The 19273-nt window shown below is 41.7% G+C and overlaps 1 protein-coding gene across 1 annotated transcript in view; it reads left to right on the plus strand.

The window, feature by feature from the left end:
- The first annotated feature begins 7769 nt into the window (after positions 1–7769).
- LOC311001214 (vasoactive intestinal polypeptide receptor-like) overlaps positions 7770–19273 on the plus strand; it is a 27414-nt gene continuing 15910 nt past the window's right edge. Inside the window, exons 1-3 of the mRNA XM_083992239.1 lie at positions 7770–7939; positions 9461–9554; positions 11986–12099. Of these exons, the coding sequence (XP_083848365.1) occupies positions 7880–7939; positions 9461–9554; positions 11986–12099 (268 nt within the window). The 5' untranslated portion in view covers positions 7770–7879. The remainder of the gene's footprint in view (positions 7940–9460; positions 9555–11985; positions 12100–19273) is intronic.

The raw sequence follows: 19273 nt of genomic DNA on the forward strand, positions 1-19273 counted from the left end.
TTTCCTGTATTTCAGGTGCTGACGTCATCTGTTTTTTCCAGACTTTCGTCTTTCTGCAGGTCGTAAAAGAGTTGCTGAAACTGACGATGCATCTGCACGACTGGAAACACTGATGAAGTAAATCTCTGCTGGTCCATGAACACTCAAGGACAAGTCTGACTCTCCAATTTTCATTCTGTTTATTTCAACAGCTGACGCCCAGAGGAAGAGAAGAAAGAAGAAGTGATGAGAGAAGGTAAGAGAAGAGAAGAAAGAGGAGAGAGGAGAAGGGAAGAAAAGCCAGGGAGGGAGGAGAAGAGAGAGGAGAGAAGGGATGAGAATAGAAGAAAAGAAAAGACAGGAGAAAAGGAGAAGAGATAAAATGAGAAGAAAAGAGATACCACTATAGAGAGCTGCCTTTGTCCCTTTATACTTCTTCTGCTCGTCTTGATCCAGGCGCTGCCTGTCTCTCCTCAGTCCGTCTGTCCTTGGCTGCTGCTCACTGAATAAAATACAATGGCTTTTTTCAGCTCAGTTCAAAATAATGTCATCAGCTCTCTTATTGAACACCTTTCACCGAAACGCCCACTCCCTTAGGCTATTGCAGCAAACCTGCATGGAACAAACTCTTGTGATGACACACGACACTGACATGCGTGTCTGCAGGGCAGTATGGAAATAGTTCACCTATATTACCTGGCTGGACAGCAGCTGTGGTCCAGATCTGATGTCTGTGTGGGAACGCAGCAAAAAAATCAGGACAAAATAAGAAATCTGCTCTTTGGCAAATGAATCATAGTTATTCTTGTTTCAGCAGCAAAATTCCCAGAATCCTCTTTTCTGTCTTTCGAAGGCTCCAGATTCTCTGATATTTGTTTTAAAGATGCAGTCATGGTTTTGGCCCTTCCCCTCCCTGATGAGTGACAATGGAGCAAAGACACACTGCGTCAGAGCTGCAAGCCAAGGTGTTCATGCCAAACCATCACCTTACTCTGTGAGACAGCGGTGAGTGGTTGGCAGAGGAGCTTTAGGCGCAGTTATCCAACAATGATAGATGGGTAATACAAATGCTTCCATTTTTATTGCGTAGGCCTACGTCAGAAGCACCTGACAGTAAGAGACTTTGTGGCCTTGAAAAAATGTGGCTCTGGTATTTCAGACAAAAAATCAATTTACTGTAACATGTTACCTCAGTAACACTAGCCTACCTTTATTTGTTAAGGAAAATTGTACTGTGGATTTTTCCTTAAAGGGATACGCCAACATTTTTTTTCGTGTCTTACCTCACTCCTGAGTCCATGACCAGCAGATAGACACCATCCTTCCGACTGTGCGTGCAGTAACAAGGAAGATAGAGCCGTATCGCCCGTAATTAGCTTAGCTCAAACGCTGGAAGTGTGTAGTGTTAGCCTGCCTCCACCTAAAGTCATCAGAGAAACTCTTCAGCAACTCTAAATGGAAACCAGCAGGCCGATCTTCGTCTTAGAGCTGACAAAACTCTCCGGTAAGGCATCTTGAGCGGTCAAATGTCGTTAACGGGACGAGATCGGTCAAAACGGAAGGTTCAAGCAAAGACGGTTTATTTTGGTTCAAGCTAGCTACATCGAGGGTAGGGTAGCTTCCTATTTAAAAGCACAAATTCTATTGTCTTGGTTTTCTGTATGTAAAGGGCAACAGGTGTTTTATTTTCTGAAAGTAACCAGAAGTGTGTTAGTCACAACAGCTAGCTTGAGTAGCGCCGAATTCGTCAGAACAAAATTGTAAACAGATAAGATAAGATAAGATAAGATAAGAAGACTTTATTGTCCAATGGTTTAAAAACACAGTGGAAATTTGCCTTTGGCATCTTGGTAGTCAGCCAACAATAACAGCAGGACACATCTAGCACTTCAATAAAATAAATAAACACATGAAATACAATAAACACATGAAATAACACAATACAGTATCATACAACAGCTGCGGTTTCACTGTTATGTAGCTCAAAGTTCACCTGAAGATGCTCTGGTCCACTGCAGACGGCACAAATGACATTTTGTACCCTGCTTTTTTAGCTAAGGGAACTCTGAGCTTCCCGATGGCATCAAAACAAATGCGGAATTGAGAGGGTGGGTGGTGTGGTGTCACTGTAAATTTGAGTGGCTTTTTTGGCCAGAACGATTGTATATTTCCTGTTATCTTACTGGCCTGGTTAACTACCTTGGTCAACCAGGAGATGATATTAAAGGAGAACACTCTCAGTGAGTGACCGGTAGACCATGGTCAGGGTTTGTTTACTGGCGTTAAAGCTCTTCAATTGTCTGAGAAGATGCAGCCGCTGTCTTGCTTTTTTGTAAATGTTGTCTGCATTTCCCTGGAAGGTGAGGTTGTTGTCTATGGTTGTGCCAAGATATTTAAACTCACTGGCCTGCACCACACCCTCCCCTCTCATGCTAACAGGCCTGAAGATAGACCCCGTGCATTCTGCTCCTGGTATTTAGACAAATTAACGACACACTGCTGATCTAAACGGCTACTTTCTCTGTTTGTTTGAAATGTCGATAAAGTGATATATTTACAGAGTTTAGAGCTAAAATGAAATCAGCTTCTGACTGCTGATTCCGGCTCGGGTAGGAGGCAGGCTAACACTACCTATACACTTCCAGCGTTTGAGCTAAGCTAATTACGGGCGATACGGGCTCTATCTCCCTTGTTACTGCACGCACAGTCGAAAGGATGGTGTCTATCTGCTTGTCATGGACTCGGGAGTGAGGCAAGACACGAAAAAAAATGTTGCCGTATCCCTTTAAAATTTTACATATTTGCATTTACATAGACTTGAAGAAACAGACACATCTGTGTGTGTGTGTGTGTGTGTGTGTGTGTGTGTGTGTGTGTGGCCTGTGGCTCTGTGAGGTCACAGGGGCAGCTGCTTTGAGCCAAAAGCTTATGTCAGCATGTCAACTGCATGTTATGTTCACAATGTATGTTCACCATTTTACTTTAGCTTGTTAGCATGTAAACACTGGAGCATTAACACTGAAAACAAAGAATAGCTTAGACTGATGACAATGTCATCTACGTATTCTGCAGGTATTTTTGACTGTGTTATGGCCTGAATGGTAGAGATGGAAAAACAAGTGCCTTACCAACTGTTATATCATACTGTGAATTGACAACACAAATAAAAATTGTAGTGAACTTTATTTTTAAAGGTTGGATTGTAGCAAAATGTAAGAAATGTAAATGTAGCATTCATTGAGAGAGACTTGAGCAATGTTTGTTTGGTTTTCAGGCAGCAACAAGTTGGACTTAACAGAAATTTAAATTCTATATCTAATTACAACTTGAATGCTGATGTGAACTAGGCTATACTTAGGTGATATCTTAGCCTATTATTTATTTTTTCATTAATTTATTTAATTTTGGCCATTTTCATTAGTTGACAGGATAATGGATGGTCAGAGGAAATGGGGCAGAGAGAAGGGGAAAGACATGAAGAAAACAGTCTGTCTGGCTGGCTGGGGGTCAGACTGGTGACTTGTCTGTATATTACATTTGCGCCCATGTGGTACACACTTCAAGCACTCAGCTATCGGGTTGCTTGCGAAAGTAGGAAACTTGTAACTCCAATATGATTATGAATACAGCATTTCATAAACCTAATTCCTGGACAACTGTAAATTTGACCTGATGGCACTGAAGATGGAACCTGGAGGGCGATCAAACTTACTGCAATTCATCCTCACAGGATTCATTTTCACGACGATCTGAGCTTCAATACTTATTGTGGCATTTCACCTCAGACCACAAATGTCAGCCTCATGATGGCGCTAGGGAAAACTGATGGAAGTCATAATGATTCATCCTGTGGGACCACGAATGTAAAAACCATCCTTCAGTTGACATGGATGAGAAAATCAAGGCATGTTTTTATCAAACTCCTTCAACAGCGGCGAGACAATACCAAAAATGCATCTTTAACGAAATAAAATCAGAGCTGTTTCTTTCAGTTCCTGAAAAGATGACATTTTTGTGACTTCATGGTTGACAAGATGGAATAGTAGGCGTGTTACTCATCTCGTTGTTTCATCAGGATTTATGGACACTCACATCAGGGTATTAAAGCAAACACACACAGACACTGTGCACACAAACAGATTTACATTGCTCTCTGGTTCCCTGCTGGGAAGTTAATTTCACTCTCTGATCTTCATTTCGATTTGATGAGTTTGTTGCATCTTCATAATCACCACCGCCGCCTCTATTAAACGTAATTCAGGTCGTTGACTGACAGCCTGTGTTTCAGTCCAGGCTCTACAACGTCTCAGTGGAACCAAACCCGTCAGTTCTGCTTCTGAACAGGCACGCAATGACATTGCTGCCTTCATACAAAAGGTTACAATTTATGTAGCAATCACTGACAATAAATTATTCCCACATTAATTTGGAGCAATCAAAGCTTCTGTCAGTAAATGAGCCCCTTGTAGCTGTTGATTAGCATCATATTTCACACTGTTTGTCATCATGTGAAGAGTTTGTGATCATTTCATCATGATCCACATCAGGGAGATGTAACAGAAATGAAAACATGCAAATGATGTTAACATTATAATTCTCAAAAACAGCAAAAACTGTCTTTATGTCTGAGCTTTATGGGAAATATATTTTTAATTCTGAAACATAGTGGCAATAAAACTCTGCTGCCAGCTCGTATGAGGGAGTAGTAAACATTAATGTTTGCAATGATGACACCTTTGACAACGGAGGTAATATTATCCCTTCTCTGGTGTTCGGGTCACCACTGACCTGTTTTCAGGTTTTAAATGTACAAGTAGCCTACCACATACATTTGTTCATAGCATCAAGGCTTTTTCACTTTGTCAGGAACCTCAATTTAAACAAAATAAAACAAAAAAACTTTTTTTCCACAACATTCTAAAATGCTCTAAATTATGACATTTGTGGTGTTAGGGTCAATTTTGACCCAGTTATTACGATAAGAACAATAATGAGAGTTCAAACAGAATCATAAGTGCAAAAACCTTTTCATGGATAAGGAAGCCTAACAATTTAACCAAGAGAAGAAAAACAGATTGGATGGAAAAAAATGTTTTTAGTGTATTTTACAGCAGATTTAAAACACGGGTCAAAACTGACCCTAACACCATAGATGGTAGCAGAAAGTTAACACAAGATGAAGGTTAATCTTGTACATCGCTAAGAAATTAATTCATTCTGCATTTTTATGTCATACAAAAGACAAGGCCTTTATTTGATCGGGAAGTAAAAAGGCTTTTAAAACATTGTCATAAAGAGGCTGGAAATATGTAAATGGAGCTTGAGAAACTCAAAATGAAAAGAAGCTTCCCATCGCTTCTGTAATTGCATGTGATTTATTCAGTAAAATTAAAAGAAAAAAACCTCAAACATCTGACTTTCATCCTGGAGGAAGGTTGTTCTGACACCCATTAAAGCTTTTCTAAGCCTCGGTGAGTCACCCGCTGACAGTGGAAACCAGGCCGGTGAAGCTCCTGGTGAGAGAACATGGTGCCACCGCTGCACAGGCAATGCAAGGGAGACAATGGGCAGTTGTGTGTGTTGTTATCAAGTTAGATGTTTGTGACATAATCCCCATTTCTTAAAGCGTGTTGACAGAGCGACCATCTGACCGGAGACAAACACACACATGCTGCATGTTTTCCTCTTGCATTGTCAGAGATCCTGCAGCGAGCAGGAACATTATTTCACTCTCTAACATTAGTTTTGATGGAGTGTGAGCTGTGCTCGCTCCAGCCTCTTCACATGCATTTGTGTCAACACCCTCACAGTAAACGCAGTAGCATTATCTTATCTGCAGTGAGTCAGCTGTGACATCAGATGTGTTCATATCTGGGAACTGAAGAGGGAGTCAGATTTTTATGGTGTGTAACATGACAGATATGGCCTGCTATATGGTCTGAACCCATAAATTAACACAATTGTCTCAATGGTCCTGGTGTGTAGTTAGTCGGTCTGTGGATGTTAAGTCACTGTGGAGTGAAGCTGACGACCTAATGTGTCAATACAGTGTTATGTTTTTTTTTCTAATAAGATATCTGTAATATTGTCTTTGAATTATATCATAAGATGCAACCTAATATTTATCTGTTCGGCCTGAGATTGTCTTTTTTATTCATGTATGATATTAACAGAAGTATATTGTGACTTGTAATGCTTTTTGCTTTATGTTATATCCACCTGAGGATTGTAAATTAGTATGTTTGCCACAATCTGTCATGTTTACGTTGTTTGTTTTCGGCTCATGTTCATTCACATGCACTGCCCCCAAACAAACAAATAAATAAATAAACACACACACACACACACACACACACACACACACACACACACACACACACACACACACACACACACACACACACACACACACACACACACACACACACACACACACACACACACACACACACACACAGGAGTGACATAGTGATAATAATATGGAAGGTTCATTACTCACATGTGTAAATGTCTTTAAGGATTTGTGTCCATGGTGTGTTCAGTGATATGGCAGGGGGAGTATATAGATGCTTTACTTAAAAGATGACCTATTAACTACTTTATATTCAGTTTTGGCAGTTAAGATCAGGGGCCGGTCTTCCATGGTGGCCAATGGTCATTGACTTGTGGCAATGTCAGTCATTGTGTAAAGCTCTTTCCCACTGTTCACTGTAAAGAGCTATAAGCACTAACTTCTGACTTAGTCTCAACTCTGTACAGCAAACATCCCAGTATTTTGTGTAGGAAATAAATAAAATTGTGTAGGATTGTTATTGTTCTCAATTTGACCATTTGAGTGATGCTTGTCCTGTTAATCTGCATAACTTACACAAAACACTGAGATGTTTGTACAGAGCTGAGCTCTAACTACTGGTTAAGAGTATAAGATATTGATGTTCACTTTGAGAATATTGTGTTGCTTATTCTGCTAAGACTTCTTATTTACAAGATAGAGTTGATTATTGATTGGTTATAATTTTAATATTTACAAGTGGAAAATGGAAAGGTCATGGGCATCTTCCTTACAAGGTGAAAGATTCAATGTGGCCAATAAAAGCAAGATGAAGACATGTAAACAGTGTGTACCTGTACAATAAATATTCAAGAGAGCGGTTAATGGCAGCCTTCATTTTTGTTACTTTTGGGTGCCCACCCCCAGATTCACTGTTGTTACCCCTTGTGCCCCCCACCAGAAAATACTCTGGACCCGCCCCTGCCAGGATCCCCCCAAATATTCCCACAATGAAAATGTGAGGTGATTAATAATGCAGAAAATAATAAATATTTTATAATCTTACCTGTCCAGACACTGAACAGTTATTCCAGTAAAAAACACCTGAGAGGTGGAACAGGTAACAACTCACAGAGGCTGGTTTAATCTTTAACACTGCATTGTATAAATGTGCTTATCTTGTTTTTTTAATGCAAAGTCTTAATCCACAGAGCAGCTCAGTGGCTCCCGTGTCATAATAGGCTACATGATGAATACTTATCCATACAAAATGATACAAAGGCCCGGTGGTTTTCTCACTGTGGTTCTCCTTTCCTCTCTCTGTGCAGCGACGGCGCGTTTACGCCCTCATCCACTGACGTCCGCAGATGTTGTTTGATTGGTTACTTGCTACTTGTTCAAGGTAAAAGCCAGAGTGGGAGGAGGAAGAGGAGGGGGAGGGGGAGGGGGGAGGATTTCAGGAGCGGAGCAATTCACTCTAGCCAGAGCGCAAGAACGCACCGAGTCAGGGAAGGGACCACAGACACTCATCTTCACTCTCCTACTCAGTGTCGCTGTAGCTTGTTATTATCTAACACTTTTTATTACTAAAAAAAAAAGCGTACAAACAAATCAACTACTTTTCCGGATATGTTGGTAGAAGTTTTAAGGGGAATTCTCCTCCTTCTCTCCTGCATGTTGCTGAAACCCGTGAGTATATTTCAAAACTTTCATGACTTCATTCAGTCTGGGCTCGTTTTCAAGTAGGCTATGCAACAGATGCTCTAGACCATCTAAGGTCGATCACTCTAGTGGTGAGTTGTCTAAATGCTGATGCTTCTGATGCAGTGTGGAGCCACTGAAGCTGTGGAGAGCAGGACTTCATTAGTGACAGTCAGGGATGTGTCAAGCCAGTGTTTAGTTTGAGTTTTGTAAGGCTTTGGTCATTTAATTAGTTTAACTAGTGAAGAAACGTTTTTTTTAAAGCAATATTTCAACTGGAGCTTATGTTTGCAGTTTTTTTTTTACTTTTCAAAGTGAAGACTCCTTCAGACTTCCTCTTGTCAACATGTTCAGCCCCCCCCCTCTCCCCAGGTTCAGCCTCTGCAGTGTGTGTTAGTCTCCGCAGGCACAGCAGGCAAATCCAGCAGCGTTGTTTTTAAATCACATTTGGCACCAAACAAAACAGTGGCCAGACTCTGATTGTTTTTTAGTGACAGTCATGTGCTTTATGCTCTCCCCGATCTCTTGTCATGATCAACACTAAAGTGAATTGCCCACAGAAGACACGAGGTGCTCTCTGGTCTCCCATCAGGACACCATGGCAACGGCCTCCTTTGCTCTCTGGTATCCAGCATCTTTATCCACCACTGTCTCTTGTGGACAAGAATGTATGATTCATACTGGAGTCCAGTTGGAGGTCAAATCCCTATAAAAATATATATATTCTTTTATTACTGCATGTGCACTCTCTCAGACTGTTTCAGATAAAGAATCAAGTGAGTACAGAGATGGAGAGCTTCGTGCTGGTGGAGAGGGTAAAAGGGACGATGATGATGATGATGGAGTGTAGGAAGTTTTCTCCTGACACTCCAGCTTGCACTGCTGAAGGCGGCACTGATCCATCACTGACAGCATGTAGTCCAATCACAGTCCAGCAGTGCACAGCAGGTGAACTAACACCGGACGTGCTGGGCAGCCTGGAGAGTGAGATCAATCATAACCTAAATGAAGGAGTCACCTTGTGTGGGGAGAGTGGCTGGAGTCATATGGGCTCCTTTTGTGGCTAACAATAGCCACGTACGTACCACCAGTCTGATTAATGCCCACAGAGAGGAGACTCATCCCCCTAAGTAACGGCAATAAATCTTGTAGTCGTGCAGAGGGTCTGTATGTTCTCCGCTGGTAAACCCTCCTGGATTCAGCTTCGCATTGGAAGCCATTCATGCCCGAAGACTCACCCAAAACACGCAAAATCTCCGAGATATGACAGTTGAAACACAGAGATAAGATGGAATGATTCGGCTTCTGCTATTTGTGTCTGAGAGATTAATGGCAACCCAGATCAGCTCATCACAGGAAGACCCCAGCAGAGACCAGAGATATGTGAGGGGAAGTCCGGAGAGCACAGGATGCACGACTAACAGAAACATGATCTGTGGGTGATACTGTTTGAAAATGTCACTGTGACCACAGAGATGCAGAGAAACATATGAAATTTTCTTTTCACAGGTGTTTGCAGCGCAGAGTCAGATGTGCGACATAATGAGGGAGATAGAGAAGGAGAGAGGCATGTGTGAGGCTCAGATTGAGAACAGTACAACAGGTATGTGCTTTGTGTGTGTGTTTGTTTTTTATTTTCTTGGCTGCACATTCTGTCTCTTCATAATTTGCTCGGTTCACAAACTCAGGCTCCGATGGAAGTGGCACAACGAGCTCTAAGAACAACAAAAGCTGTTCCAACCTCGTCCTCTGGCTTTACATTACAACTTGCATGGTTGAACACCGTTTGCCTCCTGGAGCCTGCCACTTGCCACGTGCACGCAGTTCAATTTCAAAGTAAACTTGCACATTGATCACATCAATACCTCGTGGTCGTACCTTTCCACCTGTCAGCCAAGTTGCAGGGATCACTGTCTCACCTTCTTGAGCTACAGGTTGAGTCTGAACTCACTCACTCATCCTCTCCTGACCGCTCACTCTGCAGGCCGACGTTATGGTGAGATCGTCAGTTAAATGAAAACACACTCTCAGGTCATTGTCTCTGCACTGTTTGTCTGTTCAGCACAAGTGCAGTGCATGATGGTATATATTGCTTACATTTTCATGATGCATTGTGTGACACATGGGTGTAATTTATGGGGGTTTATAACTCCCCCCAAAATCCAATCCACTCCAATATAACCCTTAACCTTCCTCTTGTGTTCGGGTCACCACTGACCCGTTTTCAGGTTTTAAATGCATAAAAGTACCACATAAATTTGTTTATAGCATCAAGGCTTTTTGACTTTGTTAGGAACCTCTATTTAAACAAAATAAAACAAAATATGTTTTTTCTCCACAAAATTCTATTATCCTCTGCGGTGGTTAACGTTATGACATTTGTGGTGTTAGGGTCAATTTTGACCTGGTTATTATGATAAGAACAATAATTAGAGTTAAAACTGAAATCGTGCAAAACCAACCTTTTCGTGGTAAAGGAGCCTAACAACATAACCAAAAGATGAGAAACAAATGGGATGATAAATAATAGTTTTAGTGTGTTTTACAGCTGATTTAAGACTCGGGTCAAAACTGACCCTAACACCATATGGTAGCAGAAAAGCTGACAAGAGGAAGGTTCAATTGAAGACAAGGGGTATACTGACAAAAAAGGCCCAGAGGCCCACACCAAAAAATATTAAAACCCAAATTTTCATGGATAAGGAAGCCTAACAATGTAACCAAGCAAGCAACCAAAAGTAATATTTTTTAATAGCCTTACAATGTGTAGGTTGCTAGTTTGCTAGTGGCTAGAGATAAAGCTAGGGGAGGATGCCACAGAATCAATGTGCTGGTAGGAAAATCTTTTACTCGGGTTACTAATATGCCAAAATAAAGAGTTAAATTAGCCATGTCCTTTTATCAAAGTAGAGTAACCCCCCCCCCCCCCCATGAGTCCATTATATAGATATTATAAGACTACACTCAGACAACACTATATAGTGGACTATAATAGTGAGAACTTAGTGTGTTTGTGTGTGTGTGTGCATGCAGTACAGTGTTGAAGAACAGCCAGAACACTTATGACGTCACTGTGAAGTTAACCATTGACTTTTGGATGTCATCACCTCTTCTTATCCTTATCGACATTCATTTGACTTTGGGTTATAATTAGGGCATGGTTACATGAGTTATGTCCAAAGACACAGTGACCTTTGACCTTTGACCTTTGACCACCACATTCTAATCAGTTCATACTTGACTCTTTGTGAGTGTTTGTGCCAGATTTGAAGAAAGATGTTACAGAGACCTGGAGTTTACAGGAATGAGACAGACAGCCTGAAAACATAACAGCTCTGATTCTGTTCAACTCATTTGTTGTTTTTAATTTATTGTTAATGAGGCTTAAATTATACGTTGCTACCCACAGCACGCAGTACATAATTACAGTACAGTCTACAGAGAGGTAATCGTGCTTCATTTAGCCTCCACTACCTGTGTATGCGTGTGTGTAACTGAAACCTTGTTCATCCTAACTGCAGGTGTCACGAGACTGTGTTTGCTTTCACGTGTTGTACAAGTCATTAAACAGTCATTACCTTTGCATAGATTCCATCAAAAGTATGTCGTAAACATTGCTCGGCAAACTTGAGTTTTCACAGTGACTGAACGGTGAGCAGCAGGTGTGTGTTGTAGAAGCGCCGAGAGCTGCTCCTGTGTCCTGACACCAAACACACCGTGGAGAGTCACAGTGATCTGATGAATTCAAATAACAGCGTGTAACGAAGGGCAGGGAGCTGTTTTATTAGTCATGTTGGCAGCGTGTTAACTCGGGTCGACTGCTGTTATGAACCCAGCGCTTTAACGACAGCTGACCTCAGCTTACACGTTCTGGCTCCCATGGGAACCTCAGGGCACCGCCTCCAATTTAATCAGAGCGGCTGTTTGCACCAGGAATTGATTAATGCTGTAACTATTTCTGTTCAAAAGTTTGTTTCATGCTTGATCTCTTTAATTTCATGGTATTTCCACATTTGACTCTTTCTCTCTGTCAGGTTGCAGTGGGATGTGGGATAAGATCACCTGCTGGCCCAGTGCTGATGTTGGAGACGTGGTCATCATCCCTTGCCCCAAATTTCTCTTCTACTTCTCTGGTGATTTTCTTTCACGTAAGAATCAAGTTTACATAGTGGGTTGCACATTTGTGTGTAAGAAAGGGGAGGGAAGGGAAGTGACTGCTGTTTTATTGACAGTCAGGTATCTGATTACTCTGTGGGGCAGTGATGTGAAAGCCAGGGGTAACTGGCATTGAGACGCCTCATTGAGATACAGTGGCGTACACAGACTTTTTGAAGGGCAGGGGTGAAAACGAAAAAAAAGGGCACATAAGCGCATCCTCGCCACTGAAGAGGGCACTTTAGCACGCGTTTTGGCTCCTAGAGGGCACTTTAGCATGCGTTTTGGCTCCCAAGAGGGCACTTTAGCATGCGTTTTGGCTCCTAGAGGGCACTTTAGCACGCGTTTTGGCTCCTAGAGGGCACTTTAGCATGCGTTTTGGCTCCTAGAGGGCACTTTAGCATGCGTTTTGGCTCCAAAGAGGACACTTTAGCACACTTTTGGGCTCCTAGAGGACACTTTAGCATGCGTTTTGGCTCCTAGAGGGCACTTTAGCACGCGTTTTGGCTCCTAGAGGGCACTTTAGCACGCGTTTTGGCTCCTAGAGGGCACTTTAGCACGCGTTTTGGCTCCGAAGAGGACACTTTAGCACATTTTTTGGTTCCTAGAGGGCACTTTAGCACACTTTTTGCCTCCTAGAGGGCACTTTAACACGCGTTTTGGCTCCCAAGAGGGCAATTTAGCACGCGTTTGGCTCCCAGGGGGCACTTTAGCACGCATTTTCAACAATTGGGCCCCTTGTGCACGCCACTGTTGAGATATATTGAAATTTACACATATGCTTAATAGAAAATGATGAAAAAGAACAAAAAAGTATAGATGATGTCATTCTCTTCCCATGACCACCTGTTGTGTCTATCTATCCTGATGCCCCATCTCATATATCACAAATAATTTATAATAACCCTTAACACATGGCACGGCTGAATCACAAAAGATAAACAGCTCCCCATCCGAGACCATCCTCTCATCAAAGACACACTGTGTTTATTTGTTCCCCTTTAATCTATGAGAAGCCTCACAGGGAAATGGTGCTAATTATGTATAAGGGAAACCACTCTTGAGAATTTACTGGCTGAGCTGCTGCGTGTTTGTACAGTAGTTCCTGTGATTATTCCCCTCTGACTTTCCTGTATGTTTCCATTTGTTATTAATTACCACACTGAGTCTCCTCCGTGTAATTATGCTGGAAGAGTTAGATGAGTTATTTATTTGTGTTCAGCTGGAAGAGACCCGTCAGTATCAACCTGGAGCCGGAACAACTAGGGAAGCAGATCCTGTGAACCTCATATCCAGGAGTTAAAGCAGATTGAAATGAGTTTGTACGAAGTTTAAAGTAGTGTAACGGAGGTGCACTTACTCACCCATAAAGGACGTGCAAACCGGCTGCCAAGCGCTCATTGAGCTCTTGGCAAAATGGTTTGCATTGTCGCCTGCAGTACAACGCAGAGGGCCAGATAACATCGTAGCACAGATCTTAGAGTGGATCAGATAACTCCTGTATGTGCCACAGAAGATCATATCAACTTTACAGTTCCTTTTACGCACTTTAGCATATTTTAGCTTGTGGTTTTGGTTTTCTGACCTGAAGCTCTGCTGTTTTGCTTCACTTCCACTGCTCTCACAGCATTGCTTTTGCTCTGATAAGGTCAAAGAGCACTACGTGACCAACCCCAAATGTCAACAGACAAATTGATGAGCACTAGCAATTAGGATCTTTAGAGTCACACTGTAAAAAATAAAATAATCCACAGTCAAATCTGGGATTCTGCAGTTCACTGTAAAAAATATGGTGACAATCTATGACATTATATTTTGCATTTCAGCCAAATATAAATTCCATAGATGAGAGCTGTTGTTTGCTTACAGTGACAAATAATGTAAAAATAAACCCAAATGTACTGTAAAAGATTTGGGGTCATTTGTTTAAACCTGTTTATAGCAAACAATTATAAATACAGCAGCTACATCTCAGTGATAAACACATTATATTATAGTATTTTATTGCAAACCTCAACATAACATTATTAGCAGCTTATGGTACGAGTGTGCTGGTCGTGGTCGTCATGGTTAGAACAGAGATTCAGTATCTTGGCAATTTTTTTTTACATATAAAAGGAGACAAAACGCCCAATTGATAATGGCACTCACATACTAACACAACAATATATGGATCTTATATTGACAGTGGCAGGGGAGAGAAGCTGGAGGACCACAGTTTGAATCCCTGTGAGCCTGAAAAACTCATTTGCTCCTGACTGTCTGCACATGAAGAGTAGAAACTGATTTCCTTTGTTTTCTTCTATTCTCCTTTAGTGAAACCCCACTGAGCTCTTGGGAGTGGGCTGTCATGCCAATCTCCTGCACCAATAAAGCCCACTGCTCCACGAGGGACCACAGATCTGCTCCCTTGTTTATTTTTTTGATCTCAGGAGTAGCAGGTGCATTTCATTTCAAGAGTTTTCACCTCATCGGGGCTGAAGTTAGTTTTCCATTTTGTCTTTGTTCTACTGTTGGCTTTCTGGTGCCTCACTCTCCACCACGAATTTCATGCTCCACTTTATGCAGCCAGGTGTCCTGAACAGCTGCCCTTTGTCCGCCAGGGATTTTCTCCGAGTCAAACTCATCTCGGCCTCTTTCGTGCTTCATTTTCAATGCAGGATTTGTAACTGCTTGACTAGTGAGTGATGTCCTGGTCCCTGATCCAGCTTCTGTGATATCTTGCAGCGACTGCGGATACTTGGCAACCGTCTTTTTTTCCCATATCTGTGCAGCCTTGTTTACTGGGAGAAAACGCAAGCATTCATCATGTAAGGACTCATTTCTCTCTGTCAGTGTGAGCTGTGCCTTTTCCCTCCTCTCCGAACACTGCATCAAGGCTTGAGGAAACTTCTCCTGTGGAATCTGGAGGCTGTTCACCCATAGTAATTGGGCGGCTGGCGAGAGGGAGGGAGAGAGTGAGGAGTGTGTTGAAGCTGATTAGCTGTGGGTTTCTGTGCTCTGCGCTGGAAAAACAAAAGTCACGACATCAACAATACACTCACTGATGTTTTATCCTTGGTGATTATTACATAAGAATATTCTTTATTGAAATATATATTCTGGTGCTGAACGCAAATCAGCCTCCTGGATGACGTTAAAACCCACCATAGTGTGACCTTATGGCACTGCTCTTGTTGCTTTGCTCATCCTCATCCATTTCAGAGTGAAGAAGTGATTAAAGCTCAGTCAACACAGCCCAACACATTCATTGTACAACCATCTGGTTTCCATCCTTCATGTGTCAATCAATCAAGTGCGCAATTTCAAACCCAGTAGAAATGTGATGTAGGCCGACACCCCAAAATGAACAGTCTTTCTTTCTTTTTCTGTTTTTTAATCAAATGAAGCACTGGTTCACTGACTCTGTGGAGTTCAGTGAACTGGATGTTCCCATATACAACATTTCTGCTGTGACCTTTCTGTCGCTCTCAGTGAAGCACAGTCGTCTGACTGCATCTTGAATGGCTCTGCTGAATAAAATGTAGAACCACCTTTAACTGGCAAGACGGCTTGACCCCTGTGATCCCGAAGAAAGAAAAGCTGCAACATCTGATGTGTCTCAGACAGAGCAGAGCAGAGGATTTTGAGATCATATCAACTTTTTTTTTTTTTTTTTACACATCTCTTGAAATAACTGTGCTTTCTTCAAAGTACATAGTCTGATTGTGGGGTTTGATTTCAGGATCAGTGCTGGGTGATGATTTATATATTGATTTTTTTTTCAGGTCACTTTCTGGGCCCTCTGCTTGACTCTTACATAGGAACATGAGGATAGGATAGTATTTTTTAAATACGTCATGTCCACAATGTCTTCCAGCTGCAGGGTCAACTGTCACGCATGCAAACCTGGTGTCACACATGGAAGTCTTTGAAACTCTACTCCTTCCACATCTGCTCTAACTTGAATCTGGAGGTGATCAACAGCAGAGGTGTAGGACCATCACCCTGACAACATTATTAATATCTACAGTGACAGAAAGTTTCAGTGAGGCCACCAAAGGGATGTGAGTTCAAATGAAATAGATTCCTTTGAATACTGTTTCATCTGATATCACAAAACCGCTCCTCCTCCTCTGCTTTTTAGCATTAGTGTGATGATAATGCACCATATCTCGGGACATGTCAGTACTTTTTTTAAATGACAGTTATAGAAAAGGCAGATATGCGTTTTGACTACACTGTGGTGCTGTAGGATGTAGCATTTAGCATTTAGCAAGCATTTAGCTTTATGTGTAAATATTCTTAGTGCGTGGCAACAGTTTCACAAGCTCATCCAACAGGTGTCCCGTCACCTTTTCTGTCTTTTGATCAAGTGTAGACTTACAGATTTCAGCTGTAACTGGTTACAGTGCCATTACTTTCAACCAGTGGGACCAGAGTTCCTGCCCCTGTAATCTATAGACAGTGTTTTCATGAGAGGAACCCAGCCAATGATTTATCATTAGTATGTGACGGCTCCATCCATGTGGAGAAAAGGGTTTTCCTGGAAGCTGTGATGTGACCCAGATGGGAGATAGTGTGACCTGAGAGGAGAGAGAGGTCTCCTGGGAAAAGATGTGGGGATGAGGAATCATCAGATTTGTAGAGACCAGCAGAAGAAGTTATATTTCACTGAGATGTCAGAGGTTCACAGGATCACCGACCCCACTGTGCTCCGGGAGCAGCATGAAGCAAAGAGGCCTTAAAAGAAAGAGGGGGGATTAGAAGTGATCTGCTGCACCGATGTGCATGATATCAATTATGCAGTAAATCAGCAAATCAGTGCAGGTCTCTGCTGGTTCAACCCGCTCTGCTCTCAGGTCATGTAAGGAGGACTTAATTAAGGGATGATAAACGGTCCGGCACTCTGTGCATTGTAAATTACTCTTGCAGACAGGTGAAATCCCTCTGTCTCCACATGTGAGGGAAGCAGGCTTGTTTGTGCTCCAGTTCGACCGCTGTGCTTTTTTCCCCCCTAAATTTATTCGTTTTATACAGATTTCAGGACTTTAAGTGGGTCAGAGAAATATGATGTTTACTTTTCTCGAAGGTACCTTTTTTTGTGAAATTATTTTGGTCCCCCCCCCAAAAAAAAATGTCAATTTAGCTTCTTTTCAAATGTCTTCACTGTCAGTTACAGTTGTGAAAGACTGGAGTTATTGACACATGCTGGGCCATTCATTTTACAGGCTTCACTAACAAAAAAACAAGCATTACGAAACATGGCGCCACAGAGATTCAGGGCCAAGTCATAAATTTAGTTGAGATAGAGTTTGCCATTCTCATGAACTCTTTACCTAGTAGGTCTAACACAAACACACAGTCATTCATCTCTTTTAATAACACAGGCGACTCGCCCTCTCCGCAGGCTCTGAGTGACAGAGTGCCTGTATGTGAATGGTTTCACCTACATGCCATAATATTCAGCCGAGCCAAGGCTATTCATCGCATGCTAATATGAATCTTCCTCTGAGATATAATTAGGAAGGATAAAGCATTTGACTGTACAACACTGACAGAAAAGCCAAGATAAAAAAAGCCTGGAAATCCAAACGATGATGGGGTGATTAACTCGTTTGAGCTCCCCTCGTTGTCGTGCATGACACTGAAAATCCTTGCAGTCATGTTTTGGGGGATGATGAAAGCATTCTTCTGGCAATCCCTCAAACAAACCAAAACCAGTGGTGGCATGAGCTGAAACAGCAGTGGCTTATCAGCGCCTTTGTGTCTTGTCATGTTGTTTGAGGTGGCTAAGCCTCCGTCTTCTCTGCAATACGCCACTCAGGTATTTGTGAGCTGACCATATTTTAATGCCAAATACATTCTAAGACTTTGGATTGTTGGTCATTTCCCAACACGGTCTTGATTTGATAGTGCTGCGGAGCGATATGGTTGGGAAATGCGAGGAATGTCCCACATTTCGATTTCTACAGCAGCATTCAGCGCACGGATTAATTTGTTGCCAACACACGCATTGTCCTTTCTTATATTTACAGGGAAGGAGATAGGAAATGCTACAAATAAATATTACACAATAAGAAACTGAAGCAAGCAAATCTGAAAAATATCACCCTGTGCTTCTGGATTAGATATATTTCATGAAGGTTGTAAAGAAGGGTTTTAGTCTAATTAATGATTAGTGCCTTGTCTGAATAGTGATGCATTCGCTTGTTGTTGAGGAAAATTCTACCTTTGTATGAAAGTCTGAAAACTCCCATTGTGTTGTGTTTGCAGAACATCTGCAGCACTTTAGAAGTATATGACCTAAATATTAAATGCAGTTTCAAAGAATTTCATCATTTGGATTAATTCAATACATATTTGCACTCAGCAGTTTGCTACCAGAATCCATCATTTGGTTTAATTTATTTTATTTTATTTATTTGTTTATTTATTTATTTTTACATTATTGCAGGTTTTAGACATGGACAGACAACATGGGCAGAAAGAGCTGCCAGGAAGTCTCAGTGTACTCCATGCCAGCTGATATATATCGACTAAATGCTCTTAAATGCTCTTAAATGACAGAAATGAAATGATCCAGACAATAACAATTGTCCTCTCTGTAAAATGCACTGATTGTGCAGTTTTTACTTACTGAGCTGTAGCTGTATACAATGTAATAATGTAATGTCGTTTAATTCAAAGAAGGGAGATGCAACAATACAAATCTGTTCACGTATTTACTTTATGTTTGTGAATCACTTTATTTCTACTCTAGCCAGGGCAAGTCTGTCAAACTGTAGCCTCTCTACTCTACCCTACTCTACTCTACTCTACCCTACTCTACTCTACTCTACTCTACTCTACTCTACTCTACTCTACTCTACTCTACTCTACCCTACTCTACTCTACTCTACTCTACTCTACTCTACTCTACCCTACTCTACTCTACCCTACCCTACTCTACTCTACTCTACTCTACTCTACCTCTACTCTACCCTACTCTACTCTACTCTACTCTACCCTACTCTACTCTACTCTACTCTACTCTACTCTACTCTACTCTACTCTACTCTACCCTACCCTACTCTACTCTACTCTACTCTACTCTACCCTACTCTACTCTACTCTACTCTACTCTACTCTCCCCTACCCTACCCTACCCTACCCTACTCTACTCTACCCTACTCTACTCTACTCTAC

This window comes from Trachurus trachurus, assembly GCF_905171665.1.
Source record: "Trachurus trachurus genome assembly, chromosome: 17".
NCBI classification, from domain to species: domain Eukaryota; kingdom Metazoa; phylum Chordata; class Actinopteri; order Carangiformes; family Carangidae; genus Trachurus; species Trachurus trachurus.